Raw genomic sequence first — 24,571 nt, forward strand, 5'->3', positions numbered from 1 at the left:
AAAATGTGCTTCCAAGCCTGGAATTCAAAAATAAGCATCTGCTTTGAGGACACGGAGAGCAACATCCAAGGGGTTGGTTAGCAATATGTTGCTCATGAGCTACTGGTTGGGGATCACTGATCTACATTCTGCTCTGTTGGTACTACATTTGGATCTAATGGAATTGCTTTGGAATGCCGTTATTCATGAACTAATAACAAAAATCAAAAGACTGGAGAATTCCTGGTCATAAACATTGAATTTGTGTATTGGATCAACTCACCATAACAGCCATTTACAAAGAAAGTCTATTTTCAAACCCATTAAGAGACACTGAAAAACGATTTGTAGCCCTTATGAAGTTAATTCTAAGGGTTTTCCTATTAAAACACCTAGTTATCAAGACACAACCATTTTCTGGAGCTATTCTATGTTTAGGTTAATCAGTGGAATATTGTAAGTGGATTAAGGACCAACTCCTCCATCTTTGCTCCTGTTATTTTTTTCTAATAAATATATATATATATATTACTGTTCTTTTTGCTGTAGTTATGTTTGTTGTGCATACTCGGGTCACTTGGTTTTTACATGTATTTTCTTTTTGTTGTTTACATTTTTACATAGCCTTAACTGTACCAGCACTATGCCGTTTTATTCAGGTAAAAGGATTCTACACTGGTGTGAGAAACAGAGAGGTTAAATAACTTGTCTAAAGTTAAGAGAAACTGAAGGACTCATTGCGTCTTTTCGTCCCCCAAGCTAGTGTTGGGGCAAGTATTTCTTCAGACACAACATTTGTTGCTTTTGCAGCTAGTTTAAGAGACACTATCATTAAATGCATTTGTGCATTGCATTGGCAATCAATGACACCTTTTCTATGCTGCTAAGTATGAAAGCGGAAAAGCTTTTTTTTTTTTTAAATCTGCCCACAAGTTTTACAGCAATTTGCATGGATCCTGCTGGATCACTAGCAGCATTATCCCTTAGTAATGTGGCATTGAGCTAGAACCACGTTGGCATCAAGATGTCAAGAACGTCCCTGTTTGCAATTGCTCTTAATCCTGAGGCCCAAGGAGATTGAGGAAGATCATTCATATAAGCGATAAAGAGGTCTTTTCATTAAAGGTGGATAAAGGGATGTGCTTCAGAAGTTATTCTAAATGAGGTTTAAATCACTATGTTTTATGCCAATAAGAGGCATTATTCAGTATTAATAGGCAGGCATTACATTTCTGGTTTTCTACACCTTTTTCAGCTGTAGTATAGATGCCTCATTAGCATTTTGCCATCTGTTATCACTGCAGAAGCCCTAGTTTGTTTCTTAAAACTAGTCAAACAACCCAAGATCAAGACATTTACAGGTACTTTTTGGGTAGCCTTTAGCAGCAGAGACCCCCAAAAAAAGCATTCCCTGGAATTTGGAAAGGCCTACATTTGCTAATGCACAAATACTTGGTACACTGTATTGATATTCTGTAAAATATGTATGTGTTTTATGTATGTGTTTTTGGTTGTTCAGTATTGTAGACGCAATAAAGTTTGGTACACCGGATGGAACCCTCTTTTCATTTCTTACACCCATTTGTGCAACTGAGCAACAATGTAGGGAATTGAATAAAATTACCACAGGCAAATAAATAGTTTAATTTTTCAGTATGGAAAAAAAAATACCAGGTAATGAAGTTCAAATGAAAGTGCATATTTATACACAATACAATTAAATAAAAATACACATTTTTTGCAAGGTACAAGAATTTGGTCAGTAGCATATAGGGGAAGTGTTAGACTAAAACTGTATCAGATAACAGATTAACACAAAAAAAATGACTGTTCCAGCTGAATGATTTTCAAGGGAATCAGGGTCCTTTATTCTGCTTGGGGGGCTTGCAATTTAAAGTTTTTGGCAGAAGAGAACAACTAGACAACTGGCTGTTCTCAGAAATTAATCCACATTTTGGGGGTTATTTACTTAACTCAGAATGCTGAAAAATGTGTGTTTTATTTTTAGTATAAAAATGGAATATAAAAAAAACATAAAATAATTTTTTTTTGGAATTTATTATACACCGAGGATGAAAAAAAGTCAGAATCCGAAAATCCGGCATTTCAGACCTGCCGAGGTTGCATATAAGTCAATGGGAGAAGTCACGCAATAATCCAAAATTTTCAGGCAAAAAAAAAAAAAAAAAATCAGTATTTTCAGGTGGAAATCTGAAAAATTCGTAAGGCTTTTTTTCCCCGCAAACAAAATTTTCGGGAAAGTGTATTAATAAATAAGGTGAAAAAACCCATGCTGATTTGGTCTGTTTTTTTCCAGAAAATATTGAGATAAATTCGGGCTTTGATAAATGGGCCTCCCTGTGTTGTTTCCAATTAATAAAAAGTATCGGCGACAAAGTGTTCCTGAATAAACACAATGGCTATTAAATAGAAGGATATTAAACTGGAGGAAGTGCTTTCCCAAGAGTGCAAGGACAAGATGTAAACACAGGATTGAAATATATAAAAGTCAAATCAGTCACAGACACAGTATGGCATTATATATGTTTTACTCCCAAGGGATATGTGAAGCATAATACTCCTCATTCATTTGGTTCTCAATTCTACCCCTAGCACAATGGCTTCATAGTAATATTAATGGAATTAATCTTAAATGAATTCAGAATGTTTGAGGACTTGAACTGTGGAAGCAAATACATGTGATGGGAAGTAGCACTTGATTCTGGGAGTGGGGATCCTTAGCCATTCCCTTCCAGTGACAGATGCGTAGCTTATCCATTGGTTTATGCAGGGAACACACTTGTGCAACACACTTCATTCATAAACATTGACATTTTCGTTGCAATGCTGCTGTATCAAGACTGAACAGTGCTCCCCCCCCCATTAAAAATGTTTTTCATGTAACACTTTCCTGGTCATTTGTGATACACAGAAGCCGCCCTATATTTTGCTGCATTTAATACTCTCATGGATGCACAGGTCGGCCTACTGGGGAGAATGCAACATCCAGCATAGATCTGACTTCCTGCTGAGAAAAGATGAAACCGAATCCTATCCCAAACTGAATAATAACCCAAAATACCAATATAGTGTAGAATTCCAGATTCCTTTCAGCACTGTTGTAAAATTCTGAAGTAAAAGATGCACTTGAGAGAAAGGCCACACTGCAACATAAAAAATATGGAAAACGCGTTGCATACCTCATTATAGTTAAGGACAATGGCACTTGGAGCATTTTATCACTGCCACTCCCTATGCCAAGACAATCCCAAGAATAATACATAGTTTGTAGGCCCAGCTCAAATCAGACAATTCAGTAGCCACATTAAAAGGTTCATAATTTGCTATAATACAAGTGTATTGGTCAAAGCAAAGACAATATGAACAGGTGATCTGGATTAAAGCAAGTGGCATTTACTTCAAGACTTGTTTTGTTGAAGATGCAATATTTCTTATACACAGCTATAAGGAAAATGTTGCAATCATAAAGCTGTATCAAGTTCACACTAATTTGCATATTAGGGCATTACTAATTGTATTCTGCATACCTTAGGCTTAATGCTGAAAAGGACTATATGCTTGACTTCACCTTCCAGGCTGTTCAGCATCCAGGAACATGCACAGCTGATAGGGTTGCCACCTTTTCTGGAAAAAAAACCACTGGCCTTCCTATATATTTATCTTTTTTAAATATTAATAACATTGGGATCAACCATCATTTTTACCGGTGGCAATCCTAGCATCTGAGCAGATTTAGTCAAACTGATCTAGTCCTGGATTAAACTGTCCATGGTTGTGGTCAATGATCACTGCCAAAGAGCCTGGGAGAGGTCAAACAGCCAGAGATCACAATGGTAGAGAGAACATATTGGGGAACATAACAGAGTTGGCAAGGGAGGCCTCTGCTGGGCATCAAAGTTATGTATAGTGGTTTTGTTCTCGATTCATAACAAATATCAAGTTATTTGTAAAACGACTGTTGAAAGAAGTAGCTCTCCGTGTTACTACAGTATTTCTGTTTAATTTTTGTGACACAGAGATACTGTAATTGTATTGTCTTTATCCCTTTTTCTCAAGAAAACCAATACAATTTTAAATTTTAAAAAAAAGTAGCTCTCACCTGTTATTTGTAATTTTAGCCTGCCAGAGTTCTGCTGTATATTCATATAAAAGGCTAAAGGTGGCCATACACTGGCAGATTAAAGCTGCCGATATCAGCAGCTTATCTGCCAGTGTATGGGGGCTTCCAACTGATCTCCCTGATTGAGACCTGGACAAGATATAGAGCGGGGAGGTTTCATTTTTTTTTCGGCAATTGAGGACCGAAGCGGCTAGTCCTCATCCCGTCTGCGTCCATTCTCTTCTTGTAATCCCATTGTCCCAATAACATTTGATGAGCAGATCTTATTGTGTATGGCCACCTTAATTTAAGGGAAAGACTTCTAATAGTGGCTTTCCCAGAAAGGAAAAAAAAATGAATTTACACTGCGTGCCCCCTTATAGTGACTGTCCTTCTTTACAGGTCTTTTAATCACAGATCATGCATGGCATTGTGGGAAGTGGAGCCTCTGCAGGAAGGGGACTGACTGTTTTAGAATTAGCTTTGCTATACAATATATTCTGGTTTAAAAACGACTGTTCCAACGACGTAGCATTTTTTTTTTTAAATACTCCTGGTATCATCCTGAAGCCCTAATCTCTGCAATATTGATACGCTGCATCATGACAGGCAGATTGACACCATAAAGCTGGGCACACCGTGCAAGTCTGTTTGTGTCTGCAGAACCCTTGGTTACAAAAAAGATTAGTAACTATTCAGCAAATTGGCTTTACAGATATGGGACCTATTATCCAGAATGCTCGGGACCTGAGGCTTTCCGGATAACTGATCTTTCTGTAATTTGGATCTTCATACCTTAAGTTTACTAGAAAATCATGTAAACATTAAATAAACCCAATAGGCTGATTTTGCTTCCCATAAGGATTAATTATATCTTAGTTGGGATCAAGAACAAGGTATTGTTTTGTTATTACAAAGAAAAAGGAAATCATTTATAAAAATTTGAATTATTTGGATAAAATGAAGTCTATGGGAGACAGCCATTCCGTAATTCGGAACTTTCTGGATAACAGGTTTCCGGCTACCGAATCCCATACCTGTACCTGCCTTTTCATGTTGGTTGATCAATCAAAACAATCTGGTCATCCACTTGTGGCCAAAACCACAGCATCTTATCCAGTTTTAAGGGAATATAAGGGGGCAGAAATGGATATTAGTCGCCTAGCGACAAATCTTCGCTACTTTAGGCGATTACTCTCCACAAAATGCCTTCCCGCTGGCAAGAACACAAATAGCCTGCAGGATGGCATACGAATCGCTTTGTATTCCCAAAGTGGCCCCGAAGTTTCCTTGTGAAGCAATTCGTATGCCACCTGCGATTTGTATTCTTACCGGCGAGGAAATTTAGCCTAGGACATACTCCCCCTCCATACCCCCCTTCTACACCCCTGCTCTAACCACTCTTTCTCTTCTCCCCCACTCCCAACCCTATTCAATGCTCAGTAGAAACAGATAGCTAACAACATGTAAAACTAAAAGTCATGAAACTACGACTTAATAAATAAACAGTGATGGAAACAAATGTGGAAGTAATGCAATATAATCTACTGAACATTACGTAGACAATTTGTATATAATATTTTGACGACTTATGTAATATTTTAATTTACCCCTCCCCATTTTCTTCCTTCTGTATCCCCAGTTAATAAAAAAAGTACAATAAAGACTTAAAAAAAAAAAATGTAGCCTAGGACAACTCCCATTGACTTTTACATGAACTGGCCAGATTTTAGATGCCGACTTTTTACATCCGAGTATTCGATTTTTTTTACTTAACAGATCAAGTTTTTGAAAATAATTAGAATTCGTGAGGTTTTTGTGCAAAAAAAATTTGAATTCAGATTCAAACCTTGATATTTCATTGTGTCTACTATGTACCCCACTAGCCAGAAAGCCCTGGAAGTTGTGGATCTGCAAAAAGCTGGAGCACCAAAGGAAGTTTAGCACTTATACAAACTAGAACAGTATATTTTCATTGAATGCTGAGGGAGGAAGGATTGCTATAAATATTTGTTCCCTCAAAGGTCTAAAAAAAAACCCCACATATACATCTTAAGTTCTATGACGTATCATGTCACGGGACACATTATACATCATCAATATGATGCACCATGTGTAAACATGTCCAGTATTAACTGCATATCCTTAAAACTATCAACTTGGCATTTTATCTTCGTTTAAATAAGTTATTGTCCATTAAGGCTGGGGTCGATGCCATGCATGTATCCTCTATCAACATTTACATTTAATATATGTACAAAAAGCAAATAGACCACAGTGTGCCAAACATCTGGAAGGTAAAAAATAAACACAAGGAAGGGGTACAAATTTACATAGAAGTCTAGCAAAATGAAATAAACGTATATTTTTACTAAGCACTGGCTAAAGTGTGTGTGAAAAGTATCTAAGTAGGGGAAAATTGTAGGGATAGTGGTTTCCTGATGTGTTTAGGGCATAGTTCATTTTCTGGTAAACGACATAATAAACAGATGTAAAACTGTGGCTGCACTACAACTGACAGAATTAGTCACAGAATAAAGATTCCACTAATTAAATCAAGAACAATATCCTAAAATTGGAATATCCTACTCGAGGCTCATCAGTAGGGGTTGAGCTGTAACTCCTAACACACCACAAGAGTTTGATATTCCAGTCCTAAAGCATAACACAGCCTGGCTGTACATCAGTTCAACAAATACAGTATGGATTATTAGTTAAGTAAAAAATACTGGAAGTCATTTATTAACACTGGGCAAATTTGCCTATGGGCTGTAACCCATGGCAACCAATCAGATTGCTGCATTCATTGTTCTTCCTGCAGCTGGCTTTAAAAAGCTAATCACTGATTGGTTGCTATACGTAACAGCCCATGGGCAAATTTGCCCAGTGTTGATAAATGAGCCCCACTGCCTCTGGAACTTACAACACATTACCAATCAAAAACCATACTGAGCAGTCACATGGACACAACAAATACACATTTATGGCTCAGTCTGTTTTCACATGTTCAGATGGCTTTTAAAGACGATCGTATGTTGGTTTAATCTAATGGAATTGATGGCCAAGCCACATGTTTTGTGGAAGGATTTACAGTATATAAATGTAAAGATTGATAGTCATGCAAAGCCCTTTATTTATTCAGGTTATGAGCGCGACAAGAGGGACAACTTCTGGGAAGCATGTAACACATTATATTTTGTCACTTAACCCCCCCGGATGGAGGAAAACCTGAATTATAAAAAGTGCTCCATAAATATTTAACATCAACTCATGGAACTCAATACCTGAGACAAGAGAACAAAGAAATGCACCTACTATGAGGGCCAATCAGGAACTGGAGGCTATTTGTATCTGAATTTCTAACAACGTTATAGTGTCAGTATTTGAAATTTATATTTCATTATTCATAGACATCTCCTAAACAGGACAGAGCACAGAAACCATTAGCACAAACCAATTTACCACTGATTCTTTGCACTTTGACATATCATCTAAAGATATTACTGCTTATACCAAGTTACACCTGAATGGTGTGCTTTAGTGAGAACAGTGTTTGTTTTTGACAATGGAGACAGAAGCAGCAAATGAAAAGACCTATAATGGCAGATTTTTGTATAAATCCCAAGTGATACATTGAAATCCACTATGGCTGACACATTCACTAGATGTTTAAAGGGGGGTAAAAAAAAACAAGCCAACCTTAAAATAAACACAGTCCCACACAAAAATTTAAGTGAGAGCACTTACAAGACCATAAACGGCTTACATGTGCGTGCTGCATGTCCACCGCCATCCCATGCAATGCGTTCAAATCTCAAGTGAATACAAAAGACGGAGCAGAGTAGAATCTAGTTAGAAATTGTAGTAAAATCACGAAGCATATCTCAAAAATTGTCTGCCCACTTGACTCGTTTCATGGCACCCCGCCGATTCATCAAGCGGGCAGCCAATTTTTGAGATATGCTGCTCTAATGCTGGAGATTTTAATGTTTTGAATAATTCGTGATTTTACTACAATTTCTATCCGGATTCTACTGTGTTCTGTCTTTTGTATTCACTCGAGTTTAAAATAAACACAGTAGCATGGTTATCAGACCAAAATGTGGCATAAACTATTGGTTTGGTAAATACATTAAAGTGTAATTCACTGCAACACTGAGCACCCTAAATATCTTAGTGCTCCAAGGAGACATGTTTTCACTGGGGAAATTGTCAAAATCAAATGGAATAAACCAATGGATCCAACCATAAAATATAATTATTAATCTGAAACACTACCAGTTATCACTTATACAAGGGAAACGCATTAGCTTACCATAGGAATTCCTTTCCAAGGACTTAACAAAGACTCTTCACATATTGCCGACTTGGCTCCCAGCATTCTCTGACAAGTGAAAAACCATCAAAGAATGCAGAGGTTCCAGCTAATTCAACAGCACAGGGCTATGGACACATGATGCAGAATAAAACCCTTAAAATCTCATGAAAAGCCTACAGCTTCTTGGTTATTACCTAAAAAAACCTCTCATTCTAGGTGAGAATTATGGCCCATGACCTGCTCATTACCCTTTCCCTTTAACTACAAAGAACCTGTAGTGCTTATAAGGAGGTGCATAATTAGACTAATGATTATCTTCTTAGTTAAATACCTTACATCCAAGAGGAACTCTTGAGCAAGTAAATCATTAATAGCATTCAAAAAGGGAGAACTTCTGCAATTAAGACAAAACAAAATACTGTATTAAGAATAAATTATTTTAACACTATCTGTAGCACAAAATTATTAAAGAAGGCTGGAATACTAGAAAGGTAAAATCCTGTATCTTAGTGGATGCCTCCGGCCATTAAAAAAAAAAAAAAAAAATCAATGAAAACTCAAATATTGCCATTTGATTGACGTTCATAGTTAGCCAGCTTTCTTTACATCTGCAGAGCTACTACTGTATATCTGACAAGGTGCTGTTTTGGGGTTTTAATGAATAAAACATACATCAAAATGAGACTATAGCATGACCGTTTAGAAGAGATAAATTAAGAAATAATGTGTGTAAGAGTGTGTGTGTTTGTGTGTACTGGGGCTGGAGTTATATAAAGCCAAACTGCAGTAATAATGACCCACGACAGTCCATACTGCAGTAAAATATTGCACTAGACCTGGTGTTATTGGAAACTACTGTGCATCAACCAGGAGCTTTGTTTTTCCAGCATCTTGCAGTTAGGCTTGGCAAGCAAAATAAATGTGTGCATATTTTAGATTATCCATTACAGGAACCAGCGTTGCCACTGTAGGATTGGGGAAGAAACAGGTATCCAGCTGTTGGACACATCCAGTCCCTCTATTGTAGACACCACTCTGATGGTCTGGCCAGCCAGAGACATTGTCAATGTTCACTGCTCTCCAGAGGGGCAGAGAATTCAGATGCAATGTGAAGAACAGCTCCCGAGGGAAGAAAATAGCAGACCAGTCCGGCTGACTTCTTGCTGTGACAATCTCTCCCAAATTAGGTTATTGGCATATTCAAATAGCACCTGACATCTGTTTAAATGAGCAGTTTCCCAGGCTATGATAATTTTCCTTTCAAAACGACATCACCTTCATAATCAATACAAGCAAAATACTAAAGTAAAATGGCATATAGGATCCTCCTGATGGTCTCATCTGGAATATTAGCCTTTTTCAATGGAAAAAAAAAAGTTTTCAATCTTTCCTTTCCTAGATTTTTGTCCCATCTGATTGTTTGGGGTGCTGAACAGACATCTCCATAGCATTAGTTTGTATGCCTTTCCCTGGCGATGCAGGATTCTCTGATGATTCGGTGGACATTAAAGGAGCAGCAGAAACCTTGAATGGGCAAAGAGAATTAGACTTCAGTGCTATTCAATTAGTTTGTACAAGAGGAAAAAAAAGTAGGGATAGCATCAACACACAATTATTTTTAAAGGTTTTTACATAATTTAGACTGGAAAAGTTGAAGGGGGATGAAAGAGAGAGATAATGGATGCTTTATATGCTATTGAAGACCACTTTACATGGATATGCCCTTATATTATAATTATGACCAGTTCTGTTTTGTTCTTTTTTAAAATTATTTGTCCTTTTTTTTTTACTGAGGCCAAATCTTGTGATGCTGGATTCTGAGAGTTTTCTCTGTTCCAAGGCTACACTGTTGCTTTAGCCTTATGGCTTTAAATGCTTGCAGATACATCTTAAAGGAATTGTTCAGTATAAAAATAAAAACTGGATAAATAGATAGGCTGTGCAAAATAATAAATGTTTCTAATATAGTTAGTTAGCCAAAAATGTAATGTATAAAGGCTGGATGTGTAATATAATAGACAGAACACTATTTCCTGCTTTGCAGCTCTCTTGGTTTACACTGACTGGTTACCCTGGTGACCAAGCAGTAACCAATCAGTGACTTGAGGGGGGCCACATGGGCCATAACTGTTTGCTTTTGAATCTGAGCTGAATGCTGAGGATCAATTACAAACTCACTGAACAGTTATGTCCCATGTGGTCCCCCTTCAAGTCACTGACTAACTCAGAGTTATAGAACTGAAAAGCAGTAAGTAGTGTTCTGGCTATTATGTTAGACATCCAGTCACTCCAGCCTTTATACATTACATTTTTGGCTAACTAACTATATTAGAAACATTTTTTTATTTTGCACAGCCTATCTATTTATCCAGTTTTTATTTTTACACTGAACTGATCTTTTAAAAGGCACAAGATGATAGCCAATTGGAGACCTGCAAAGTTTTTTTTTTTTTAAACTTACTCACAGAAGAGGCAGAACCTGCAACAATCTGTGGTATAGTGATAACCACTATAAAAAATTGTATCCCTAAAGTTTAGGGAGGCCTTAAAATTATTCTGTTGTGGCACCAGTAACGTCTAGCTACACCACTTCTAACAAAAACATTCCTTAGCTTTACTTATTGTTGGCTGTTAACACCCCAAAATAAAAAATTTAGAGGTGGTAACAAGAGAAAGGTTAATCCTGCTTGGTTTAGCTTAAAAGAAAACTTACCGGATCCTGCTGTGGATTCCCATTTGCCTGCTCATTTTGTCCCAGTTCCCCAGCCTGTTCCTTCAAAATGCCTCTCCTATCAAGAATGCTACAATGGGAAACAGAAAAAACATTATACATTATGGGGCAGATTTATCAAGGGTCGAAGTGAAAACTCGAATTTTCTAAATTCTTTTATGGTCAAAAACTCTCAAATTCAACTACAGTCATCCAAATTCAAATTTGATTTTCAAGATTGATCATACTCTGGCCCTTTAAGAATTCAAATTTGACTATTCCCAACCTAAAACCTGCCGAATTGCTGTGGGAGATGTTCAGGGATCAATTTGGAGATGTTTGCAGCCTTCCTGACATTCGAGTCTTTTTCAGAGAAAAAACTGAAATTGAGTTTGATCAAATTCAATTTGAGTTTTCGGGTCATTTCAATTCGTCTGACTTCAAAAAATTTGAATTTAAATAACACATTTCGATTTGACAAATTTCGAATTTAGTGGGGTTAAAAAAAATCACATGAATTTGAAATGCGACCCTTGATAAATGTGCCTCTATATGTATGACAGTGTCAATGCAAATGTTACAAGTAAAAAAAATAAATAAGGGGCTTGCAGACCCCCCCACCAACTTGGAAGGAAGTTCAATGTTCCACAGGTTCAGAGCTCAAAAGTATAAAGAATTATTGAATGAAATGGTAGCTTACCTTGGCTGCACAGGCCCACACAACACTTCACAACAGTTCTTTACAGGATTGCCATAACTGTATGGATTTTGAACACGGTTTTTACCAGTCCAGGATCCTTTTATCTTTAAAAAAAAAAAAAAAAAGGAGAAAAACAATTATGTTGTTGAATCAGTGATTAAAAAAAGGCTAGTAAAATAATTTTAATGGTATGTTGCTATGAATTCATCTAAGAATTATTGTTTAAAAATAAAAAAATTGTACAAATAAGTTATGCCATTAATAGGATAATGAATTCACAGGTACTAAGGCTGCTTCAGTTCTTGTAACCTAAAGTACATATACTACATGGAGGCATCTACAGATCAGCAAACACCTGATTTGTTGCTAGCCTTTGTGCAAACTTACTACATTAAAGGCGTTGTGCACCTTTGTAACTTTTAGTATGATGTACTAAAATATATTCTGATACAATTTGCAATCGGTTCTCATTTGTTATTATTTGTGGTTTTTGCGTTATTTAGCGTTTTATTCAGCAGCTCTCCAATTTGAAATTTCAGCAATCTGGTTGCCAAGGTCCAAATTACCCTAGCAATCATGCATTGATTTGAATTAGAGGCAGGAATATGAATAGGAAAGGTCTGAATAGAAAGATGAGTAATAAAAAGTAGCTAGAACAATACATTTGTAGTCTTACATTTGTTTTTAGATGAAGTCAGTGACTCCCCATTTGAGAGCTGGGAAGAGTTTGACAAAGGAGGCAAATCATTTAAAAACTATAAAAAATAAATAATGAAGGCCAATTGAAAAGTTTGACCATTCTATAACAAGCTAAAAGTTAACTTAAAGGTGAACCACCCCTTTAAGCTTATACATTTATTTATGGACGCTCCCGGTCAAAAGGAATTATAAAAGATTCCATAAATATATAGGACATCAAATATGCAGCCAAAATATTGCTTTGCTTTCAGTTGTACCTAAACAATAAATAGACATTCAAACCAAATATATCCCTAACTGGCCTTGAGATTGGATCTCCCAGCCAAAGCTCAGAGTCCTCCCATTGGGGGGCTTGAACTTTTGTTACATAAAGATGCATAACATAAGAAATGGCCCAGCACCACTTTTAAATAAGTTTGTTTCAGAGTCTGGGGCCCTTTTAATTTAAGTACCAGCAAGAAAGAAGACTGGAATTCAAAAATCATTTTTAAAGTTGTTCAGTATTAGTATGTGGAATAAGCTTTAACTTGCCTGTATATGACTACGGGATAAACTCTTCCGATAGTGGATGGCATGTTTACTAAACTACATAGCCCTTGGTGCTTTTATTTTAAGGGGCTTCACAGGCAATGCAACAATTCGGCAAGCGATAATTCCTTCAGACAACGCTAACTCACTAACATGCGAAGTTGTGTGCAGGGCGCCAAAGGTAACGTCCAGTAAAATCCGCATCTTAGTGAATTTGCGTAGGTACGTCCCTTCGCCACAGTGCAACTTCGTCTGGCGATTGAGTAGGAATGAGCGCCAGCATCAGTCTCTTTCGTTAGCGAAGTTACGTCTGCGCTCGTTAGTAAATCAGCGAAGTACCAAAATGACGCCACACTGGCAAATTTTCCCAGCGCTAGTCTCTTTGCCCTTTAGTAAATTTGCCCCTAAGTCTCTATGAACTGTGAGTTACCATTAAATACACAGCTTTTTCTTGGAATCTGGCCCATACATTTAGCTAAACAGGTTTTTATTAAAAGGAATTTAATATTTATATATATATTCGATATACTCACATCTTCATTGGTCGTCTGGTTAAGGGACACCAGAAATGAGTGAAAACCAGTTAATCCCACAACAGACCACAGGGTAAAGAAGCAGATAAACACTTCCAAAACAGTAGTCACTGCGTTAAGGAACCTAATCAACTTGTACCTTTGCCAATATTAAATCTACCATCAGGCAAGACAACTCTCCACTGTAATTGGTTCAATGGTTACTTGATGCCCGAGTGATTAATACTCTTTTGGACATGTAGTGACATGTGTAGTTGAAATACTGTAATAAATAAATGATGTACTGCAGCCTTCCATACATACTTATGCTACAAAATTAATATTTATCATGAATCGAATCAGACTATGCACATAATTTGCATGTGCACCCAAGTTGGATACCATCAGTGTGCCAAGTAGGGATGCAGCGAATCCACATTTTGGATTCGGCTGAACCCTTCGCGAAAGATTCGGCCTTATACCAAACGGAATCCTAATTAGCATATGCAAATTAGGGGTGGGAAGGGGCAAACATTTACTTCCTTGTTTTGTCATGCGATATCACTCCCAGTCATAATTTGCATATGCAAATAAGGATTCGGTTCGGCCAGGCAGGAGGATTTGGCCTAGTCAGAATCCTATTGAAAAAGGTTGAATCCTGGCCGATCCTGGATTCGGTGCATCCCTAGTGCCAAGAGAAACTGGTTACGTGTGTGTGTATATATATATATATATCCATCCACAAAGAAGGTCCGCACTCTCATGTCTTAAAAAATAAAAATGTTTATTGACTAAAGGACTCAATATATATATATATATATATATATATATATATATATATATATATATATATATATATATATAAATAAATAGGTGCATCTATACATAGGCACACAGGAAAAGTAAATGCAATCATTACATTTCGCACGATTGAGTAGCTGGGCACAAAAAAACGTAAAACTGCCAAAAGTTAATTAGGCAGATTTCAAAGGCTAGTTACAACAAAATGTAAAACTACTCAATACATTTATAGCTCATTTGCTAATACGTATTCCTAGGCCCAAAGCAGCTTTACATATATTTTCACAGTATTACATATCTAAGGTGATTAATACAACAATGTAGCAGCATTCAAAACAGTAGCTACAGAAATGTTAGTGAAACAAAAACACAACTGCAGGCATAAAAGGATATGTCCCTGGGCTTTCTTTCAGTGTGTTAAGGAAGCCAATGCTTAAGGAGTCTGGAAAAAAACCCACAAAATACAATAATCACCATGCTGTTAGTTCAGAGGTAAAATAAAATCAAGGCATAGTAACAAATAAAAGCACATGTTTAATCTCAGATTCCACATAAAGTACCCACTCAGAGATCTTATTGGTTTTTAAATATGCCCTGGAGCATAAGCCCATCTTGTGCATGTTTCTGACATCACAATCTTGGCTGGGGAAGAGGAGCTGAGAACCATAAAAAAACTAGTTTGCATAAAGCTGGCATACAGTTTTAAAGGAGAAGGAAAGCCACCATGGCAGTGCAAGCTAGAACGGCATTTTTTATTCTTTAGAATGCTTTTCCATACCTGAGTAATCAGCTCTAGACACTGTGTTTGTTTAGGATAGCAGATGCCCAATTAGCTTGCTGTGGACATCACTTCCTGCCAAAGTCTCTCCCTGCTTGCTCATAGCTGTGAATTCAGATTACAGCAGAGAGGGGAGGAGCAAACTGAGCATGCTCAAGCCCAAGCCCTGGAGGTTTAAGATGTTAGAAGGAAGTCTGATACAGAAGCCCATGTGTACACAATAGGAGGAAAGAAATGCAGTGTTTCTTTTGACAGAGGACTCAGAGTAGCATTACTTTGTGGGTTTACTAGTGTATTCAGTGTATATAAAGACTTTACTTAGTTTTAATCGTTCCTTCTTCTTTAAGTGCACATCAGCTCTAGAAATAGATACTCTGATAGCAAGCTTCACCCATGATATTATATTTATAGCTATATGCATGCTGCAACATTTAACGATGAACAGAAAAAATAAGTTTGTATTAATCCCATGATAAATTCCAGTTGGTTAGGAAAAGCATATATAAGCAGCTCTCCTATCTGTTGTTTCTCCAGACAGATAGGGAGCTGCCTTTGTTAGAGACATGAATGGATTTATAGCAGCATTTTAACAGGAGAACAGGCATTGTTACAGACAGCACTATAGCAGGAGCTCCATCTGCTGGACAAAAGAAAAACCCACACCAACAAATTACAAACAAGAAAGCATTGAAAACCTCTAAAATGACAGCACTATTAAAGGGGCTGTTCACCTTTCAAATACTTTTTTCAGTTTAGTTGTTTTCAGATTTGTCACTAGAAATAAAGGACTTTTTTCAATTGGTTTCCATTCATCGTTTTTTTTCAAAATTGAAGTTTAAAGTTTAATGTTCGTGTCTCTAGTGTCTCAGTCTGGCAGCTCAGTGATCCAGGAGCATTCTGAACTGTTACAATTTCCTACATTAGTTGATCCATTTCTCAGCAGCATCTGCGGAGTATTAGCAACTATTGTATCAATTCTAACAGCTGGCTGTAATGAAAGTCAGGGATTCTGCTCAGCAGGGACAAAGATAAGAAATGTATCAACTAAATATATCAATTTAGATCAGTTACAGAGTTACAGCTAGTTTAGAAGGTGGAAAATAACACTTTACATCTCAATATTAGAAAAATGATCTAATAGAAAAGTATTTGCAAAAAGTCTTTATTTCTGTTGAACAATCTGAAAACAACTGGAAAATGTGTTTGAAGGTGAACAACCCCTTTAAATAAAAATAAAGTCATTCTTTACAAGCAGCGGTATAACTACAGTTACTGCCTACCCGGTCAATTGTTTCTATTTTTATGCCCATGTTAATAAGTTTTACGAATATACACTATTATGTTGGAGAGTTCACATTTCCTATAAAGTTTCTATAGGCAATTCTCCACAAGGAGCATTATTTGTCTGCATATATGACTTGAATATCATATACTATTTTTTTCACTGGTCACAATGAAGTTTGCAACTGAAATAGGTCAGAGCAATGTTCAAGCTAGGGGTGCACCGAATCCAGGATTCAGTTCGGGATTGGGCCAGGATTCGCTCTTTTTCAGCAGGATTCGGCTGAATCCTTCTGCCCGGGCGAACCGAATCCGAATTTGCAAATTAGGGGTGGGGAGGGAAATCGTGTGACTTTTATTCACAAAACCAGGAAGTAAAAAATGTTTTCCCATTCCCAGCCCTAATTTGCATATGCAAATTAGGATTCAGATCGTATTCGGCCGAATCTTTCACAAAGGATTTGCCCGAATCCAAAATAGTGGATTCGGTGCATCCCTAGTTCAAATATACTGAAAAAATGAGGCAACTTACTTAAAGCAACGTAGACAATGTTGAAGGCAAAGATGTAGATTGTAAGAAAGGACAAAGATAGTATAAAGAGGTAGAAGTAACGGTAATTCCTCTTTCCAACACAGTTTCCCACCCATGGACAGTGATGATCAAAGCGCTCTGTGAACAGATAAACGTAACATTACCGAAGTAAGTGGAGCACCACTTTTAACGCGTTTCCATCTTTGTAAAATCCACAAAATTCACGACAATAGTAAAAAAAAAAATATAACATTGTTAAAGCAAATTTAAATTCAGGTTTGGACTATCTAATAAAAGTTCAGGGGGTCAGGTACATCCCTGCAGTACACATCAAATGTGAATTATTTGATTAAAATGGTAGATTTTTTTTTAAAAATGTGGCATTAGAGCCGTGGCCTCCACATGTAGGCATGGCTTTGAAAAAAGGCAATTTAATAAAAGTTGCAAACAATAGCCTCTAATGTGTGTAGAATTTCTTGGTCAAGTGTTTGTATAGGTCTGCTAACCTATAGCAACACTACGAGGATTATTTATTTCAAAATCCTCACTATCTTCTGAAATCCACTCTGATCAAATCTGTATGGGACTTTTCACCCATATTTATCAAGAAATTTTCACGAAAAAAAATCTTGATAAAATTGTGTACAATTTGTTGATTTGTCACCAAAATCTGCAACTTTCAGATTTAATGCCCAAAACCACAACATTTTTGAATTATTGAATGAAACCCAGTGCAGACCAGGATATCTTCAAAATGTCAACAGGACAACTGCCATTTACTTAATTCATGCTTGAATGACACCAAAACATAGGGGTATATTTATCAAAGAGTGAAGTTAGAGATCGCCACAGTCCTCTAGAGTGAAATTCCACCATTCTCCATTCATTTCTATGGGATTTTGAAAGGAGTACTTATCAAATGATGAACTTTCACCCATTGATAAATACTCTTAAAAATCCCATAGAAATTAATGGAAAGTGGTGGAATTTCTCTCTAGAGGACTGTGGCGAACTCTAACTTCACTCTTTGATAAATATACCCCATAGACGTTTGTAATTATCGAATTGCGGTAGGTTTGTTTTGGTTTCAATCAGAATATTGTTGGACTGGCTGAGTTGGAAAAGGTCTACACTAATGTGGTATTTGACTTACCGACACAGTTATCACAGATACTGCAGTGCGAGGCTCGAGGAGGGCGAAAGATTTTGCATGTGTAGCAGTATTTCAGCTTCACAATCTGATTGTTAATTTGAACATTTTTTATACGGGGCGGTGGCCGCTGTCCCTGTGGCACATTTCCATTGGCTGCCTCTGAGTAAGACAAAAAAAAAAAAAAAGGAATAGGAAGAAATACAAGATCTGCTTATCAAGTCTGCACCTTGTAGGAAATTAAGTTCTGATTAAAATATAATGCCTTAAAGGGGTTTTTCACATTCCAAAACAATTTTTTCAATTCAATTGTTTTCATTTATTTCACCAGAAATAAAAGACATTTTTTCAATTACTTTCTATCGCCTACTTGTGACAGTTTTTCTAATACGGACGTTTAATGCTTCATTTTCACCTTCTTATGTTTTTCTAAAGCATGTTTCCAATGGTTTTCTGGATTACTGAGCTGCCAGACTGAAAAACCAAAGACCGGAACACTCAACTTTAGATTTAAATTGTGTAAAAATTGTTAGTTAGAATTAACACAATTATTTCATTTTGAGTTTTTCAATAGGGATGGGCAAATTTGACCCATTTCGTCAAAAATTCGCGGCCGGTGAAATTTTTTGGCGAATTACAAGTCTATGGGTGTCATTTTTGCACCATTTTCGCCCATCCCTATTTTTCAGTTATTTATGAATATGTTTAATAGATCAATTTGTTCAATTATATAATTATGCATATTTTTGGCAGGTACAGAGACTGTAGGGGAGTTCAGAGTAGCTATAGTTGCCCTGCATATTCAGATCAGCTTGCTGAAATATTTATAATGGTGCAGAGCCTCTAGAACTGTTGCTGCTATTTGTATATATCCCACCCCTGCCCTATAGACTAACGGATACCTTGTCATTAACACTTCAGGCTACATTTATTCATTAGTCACATTCCTTTTATATCCCTGCACACAAAGAGACCTTAATTATGGTTTCTCTGAAACAAAATAAGAGCATTCCCCCTACCTGGCCTGTTCAGATAGAAAAGGGAGTCTGAGCAACTCTTTATATAGACTTTACAGCACTGATATAGCGAATGTCATCATCTGAAGTAGAAATGATTGACTTAAAAACATGATTGCAAAAAGGATACCAAGAATTTAAGGAGCCTTTAAAAATAAGACTGGTCATAAGGGAAAGCATTTTATATGCACAAACGGACACCATATATATTGTGAAAAATCCTATCTGGGTATAAAAAAAATGAAAGTTGGCAATCATTTAAAAGCACGTTTTCCTGATCAATTGTAAATAGAACTGCTCTTGCTGTGGTGAGCTCACATTCCCTGCTAAATTCAGTAATAGCGTTGCATTTTAAGGAAACATTCTAACACATTCATGGACCAATAAGCCCACTAGATGGACACCGCTGAACTGGAGTCTATGGATTGAATTTCTATAACTGCTTGATGAAAAACAGAATTGCAGCGAACACAAAAATACATAACTAAAAATATAAAAAAAAAAAAAACCAACAGATTTTCTATTTTTCTAGGACTAAAATATTCAGTGCCTTTATTTAGATGCATTTATCCGAACAGCAGTCTCACAAAAAATAAATATTTTGCCCCTTTACACTTTCTATTTCTAAAACATAGCACAATGTTTCAGAAAAAAAATGAATGGACTGAAAGAAATGGCAGAATCCCATGCTCTGCAGTGCTCATAGCAGAATCACAGAGCTGCCAATGTTATCAGAACAACACAGCAAGCTTACATTCAGCAAAATTGCTTATGGCATATTCTATGACGTTGTTCCAGCAATGGGCAGCTTCTGTCAAACATACTCACCACAGAAACAAGCCTAAAGGCTCGGCCTGTGCATTGCTGTCTGGATCTGAAAGTCTGATTCTGGCTTTATTTTCAGAGAATCTTTGAAGTGTCTCTGGCACATGTAAATCAAATACCTCTACTAAGAGTAGAAAGCATACTAATATGCACAGTGGAAAAAATAAAATAAACCCTAAACTGACTCTACCTCCAATTCCGGGAATGAAATGTTTAAACAAACAGAAAACTTGATGCTGAAATGGAAAAGTACCCCAGGCTGGTGGAGCTTTCTGATAACAGGCACACCGACCTGGGGTATCGGGTAAGTGATCACAATCGCTGGGGGTGTGTGGCTACTTTTTGACCCCCAAAGTGATTTACACATTCCTTTTCCTTTAACAAAAACTTGTGACGCTTAAATGGTTAAACACCTTTCCCTGTTGCCAATCATTGCACATAGGAATGACATGTAATTGTGGGTTGCTACACTTTCCTGTTCCTTATGTTGAAATGTCATATAAAGTATATGAAAGCTAGTATAACTTGTTCTACCGTTACCATCTAAAAATAGAAAGAGCCAGTATATTACAAAAATGAAGTCAATCAAATCTACCTGTGTGGGCAGCTTACCTACAGCTTAAAGAAATAAAAGGAAAAAACAAATCTCTTTGTAAGAGGAGTCTATATAGTCATATGCTTTACTACTCCTTGGACTAAGGGGGTTATTTATCAAAATCCAAATTTTTCAGATTTTCTAAATAAAAAAAGGTTTGACCAAACTAGAATCCATGATTTGACTGTATTTATTATTTAAAAAGCTCAAATTAATCAGTTCGGGGAAAACCCCAGAAAAAAATGCGAAAAATCGTATTGTACGATTTTTTGCACTTTCCCCCGAATCATTTGATTTTTTCGGGTTTTTGCCCAAAAAGCCGGAATAATTGGATATTCGGGCTAAACACAATGCAGACCATGATAACTTCAAATTGGGATATGGACCTCTCCCACCGACATATACAACCTCGGCAGGTCAGAGATGGCGGATTTTCGGATTCAGACATTTTGCAGCATCGGGCTTTAATAAATCCCAAAAAATTTAAGTTTTGCCCCAAAAAGCCAGACCAGAGTTTAGTAAATAAACCCCTAGGTATCAGTTACATAGAGAGGTTTCAGTTCTGCAACACCCTGTGCAAAACATCTGATGCAAGAATGTTCAGTGCAGTTCATATGAAGAAATGCGCACTCCAATGAACAACTCACCTATTTCCATTTCTATGAAAGCTGCCTCATCAGGCAATGCCCGTGGTATGACTCCAGGGTCACTGAAACTTGTGCGTAAGAGTGTAGCTATGGCAAATAGAAAAAGTACTGCTGCAAAGACAGGTATTGCTGGAGAGAGGTGCACAGCCAGGTAGCGACACCTGCATATGAAAGAAAACATGGTTACACATCAAAGGATGTACTCTGTGGTTGCATTATTATATTATAGGAATTCTACCCACTTCCAGTGCTTACTAGAGAGAGTGACAATTTTACAAACAAACTATACTGACATTACTTGTAGATGACATTTATAAGCTGCTGTTGGCAGTACAAAACAGAGTATTAATTATTAATTAACCTAAGAAATAGAAACCATCAAATGGAAGTGGAAGTGTTAACTCTGTCCTCTTTCATGTGTCTAGGAATCTGCTCCATGTGCCTATTATCTTCACTAAACTACAATCTTCTGCATTATTTAAATACTTCTGGGTTACAGAGGTACCTGTGAACTTAATTTTTCAATCACAGTGTAACAAGCAGTCCTTGATCGTGACTTTAATTTCTCTATAGGTATCCAACCATCCAGAGCCAAGAGGTAAACAAAATTAACATTAGTCTCCCACAGAGCAGACTCCTTCCTTTAAGTGCTATGATTAGAGGAGGCTCGTCAAAGTAGGGACTGGGAAGCGGACACAAGCAGATTCATTGTGCTTGGTTGCTTACAAATAAACAAAGTAAATTAAACAGTGGGGCTTATTTATCGACACTGGGCAAATTTTTGCTTTCATTCTTCTTCCTGCAACTGGCTGAAACAGCTGGCATTTTGCAGGCACCAAATACATATTACCTACTGCGTGTATTCATGAACAAGTGTTGTTCACTGTTACACCTATGACAGAATCCACAGAAATCCATATAGTAACCTGGACTCTATTCTCCCATAAACAAGCGCACTGTAGGCTATACAGTCTTGTATATTACTAGTACCATAAAGGGAAAACTAAGGTTGTATGGAATTCAACATCAATTAACAGGCAGGGAAGAAAAAAAAAACTCAAGGTCATTTTACAGTTAAAGTAAACATTATACCAGATCAGTTTTCCTTTTTGTTTGTATACATTTTAGAGCTGAGCTATTAGGGAACATATCCTTTCAGTCAATATAGTGTTATGTGCAGCCAGCGAAGGAGCCTAGCAAAATGCTTTGCAGTCACTATATGGGGAAAGCAACAAGGGCCATATCCCAAGAATTCTCCAGAACTCCAGATCTTTTGTGACGTAGCCAATTACAGTGAGCCTTCCTTCAGTGTCAGAATTGTTAGCATACTTGGCTAGATTGGCATTATTGCAGAGTGTTCCTCCAGGAAACATTTGAACAGTTTGAGGGTTAGCAACATTATTTTCTATTTTTAATTTCTCTGATACTAAAAGTATCAACTATCAACCTTGTTTACAGAGATGCTACTAGGAAACACCAGAGGGAAGAAAATGAAACTTTAAACTTTTTAGAAAAATGGAAAAACATAAAAAATAGAAACCATCTGAAAAGTCATTATTTTTGGTGTACTGATTAAAAAACTGAACTGAAGAGAATGTTTAGAAAGGGAACTGCCCCCTTTATAAATTCTGACCTAGATGGCAAGATCTATAATTGCTTGTGCCGCATAAAACTGGGAAATCAATGCACATTAAAAAAAAAACAAAAAAAAAACCACAACTTTATACACCAATAAAGTCTCCTCTGCGAAATTCGCCTCACATACGACACGTGGCATTGTAACCATATGTTTGGAGTGTAGTCTTTCATACCTGAAGTAAAGGCAAGGTTTTATTAGAGTAAAAGTGTTAGCATATATTTTAACACCGATTTATTTAATAGATATATTTTAATGCTGGGTTGGTAGATTCACTTCATATAAAATGAAGATTGTGATATTACATTCTGATTTTTAGTGGTGTTTTTTGCAACAGGACAACCAAATATAAAGTTAAAGTAACCATAATATTTATCAGGTCTGCACTTTTAAAAGTGACATATGGAAGGTTATGTCTACCAGAACTACATTATTCAATTACGTTTTTACTTAACAGAAGGAAATGTTGGCTTGTAGATATGACTCTGTGTTCAAAGATTAGGAGGGCAAACAGCCAACAACCGTGAAAATCTAACGAATTTGAACACACTATTGTGTATGGGAAAATGAGGTAAGAATAAGGAGTGGCCGCACTTCTGTGGTTATCATGTGGATGTGCACAATATGGCAGCTATTAGCAACTTATGGGGATCTGTCTTGTCTTTTATTTCCTGCTCTATGGCACTGCCAGTTCTGCTGGATCTTGCCACATCCCTGTGATGCAAAGTATTTTAAAAGATCACAGTCCTTAGGGCAGAGACAGACGAGAAGATTCGGGTCGATTTAGTCGCCTGGCAACAAATCGCCTTTTCTTTGGGTGACTTATCTCCCCGAACTGCCTCCCAGTTGACTAGAATCGAAATCGCAGGCGGGATGGCACTCGAAGCACTTTGTTTTCCGAAGTTGCCCCACGAGGAAACTAACATCCCGTCGGCGATTTCGTTTCTAGCCGGCGGGGAGGCAGTTCTGGGAGATTAGTCGCACAAAGAATAGGCGTTTTATTGCCGGGGCGACTAATCTCCCCGAATCGCCTCGTCAGTCTCTGCCCTTAGACAGAAAAGCTCAAGACTTAATAATGAAGTTAAAAGAATGGAATGTAGGACTTACTCAAAAGCAAAGAAGAGGGAACAAGTGCCCAAGATGAGTATCAGGGTTAGGTAAAATATGCCTTTTTGTCTAGCCATCATCACCCGACCATCGCAGCAGAATGTGTTCTTCCCAGGTAGTTTCTCCCATTTCCGAGTGACTTTTTTCCTCAGCATCATGGCAGACATGGTTCCAGCACCTATGTAGAAATGCTGCCAGGTGCAGCCCTTCACACGCGTCCTATTCTGTGCTTATGCTATCCAAGTTTCTCCCACAATATCCAAGGTATACCGGGCATCATGTTAGAGCCAAATGCAGTCCTGTGGAAAAGGAAAAACAGATTTGTCAGAAGTCTCAAATGCATGAAGATGAAGCAAGCGTACATAAAAAGCCTTATTAGTGATTATTAAGATATTTAAATGATACATTTTTTTCTACTATTTTATATATGATTACAAGAAAACTGTATATTTGTGGAGCCTATAAAAAAATAGTGGCTGTACATGACAAAAACTGATGTGGTCATTTGTTCAGCCTTCAGGGACTCACTATCTGGATTTGGCCACCAGCTAATGGGATCCAAACATTTCCTATGACAAAGATCCTTAGGTGCAGATTTTAGTATAAAGCATTTGATCTTCACATGCCAGACAAAAAT

General features: G+C 37.1%; 1 protein-coding gene across 3 annotated transcripts in view; it reads right to left on the reverse strand.

Moving 5' to 3' along the window:
• Positions 1-5,709: 5,709 nt before the first annotated feature.
• LOC108700144 (palmitoyltransferase ZDHHC9) overlaps positions 5,710-24,571 on the reverse strand; it is a 35,683-nt gene continuing 16,821 nt past the window's right edge. For all 3 annotated transcript variants that reach the window (XM_018233053.2, XM_018233054.2, XM_018233055.2), the window contains exons 2-10: positions 23,935-24,233; positions 21,192-21,352; positions 18,112-18,270; positions 16,959-17,096; positions 14,761-14,809; positions 13,588-13,690; positions 11,828-11,931; positions 11,131-11,218; positions 5,710-9,941 (exon numbers count right to left, since the gene is read on the reverse strand). In XM_018233053.2, the coding sequence (XP_018088542.1) occupies positions 9,813-9,941; positions 11,131-11,218; positions 11,828-11,931; positions 13,588-13,690; positions 14,761-14,809; positions 16,959-17,096; positions 18,112-18,270; positions 21,192-21,352; positions 23,935-24,101 (1,098 nt within the window). In that variant the 5' untranslated portion in view covers positions 24,102-24,233 and the 3' untranslated portion in view covers positions 5,710-9,812. The remainder of the gene's footprint in view (positions 9,942-11,130; positions 11,219-11,827; positions 11,932-13,587; positions 13,691-14,760; positions 14,810-16,958; positions 17,097-18,111; positions 18,271-21,191; positions 21,353-23,934; positions 24,234-24,571) is intronic.

Source organism: Xenopus laevis, chromosome 8S, assembly GCF_017654675.1.
Source record: "Xenopus laevis strain J_2021 chromosome 8S, Xenopus_laevis_v10.1, whole genome shotgun sequence".
NCBI lineage: Eukaryota > Metazoa > Chordata > Amphibia > Anura > Pipidae > Xenopus > Xenopus laevis.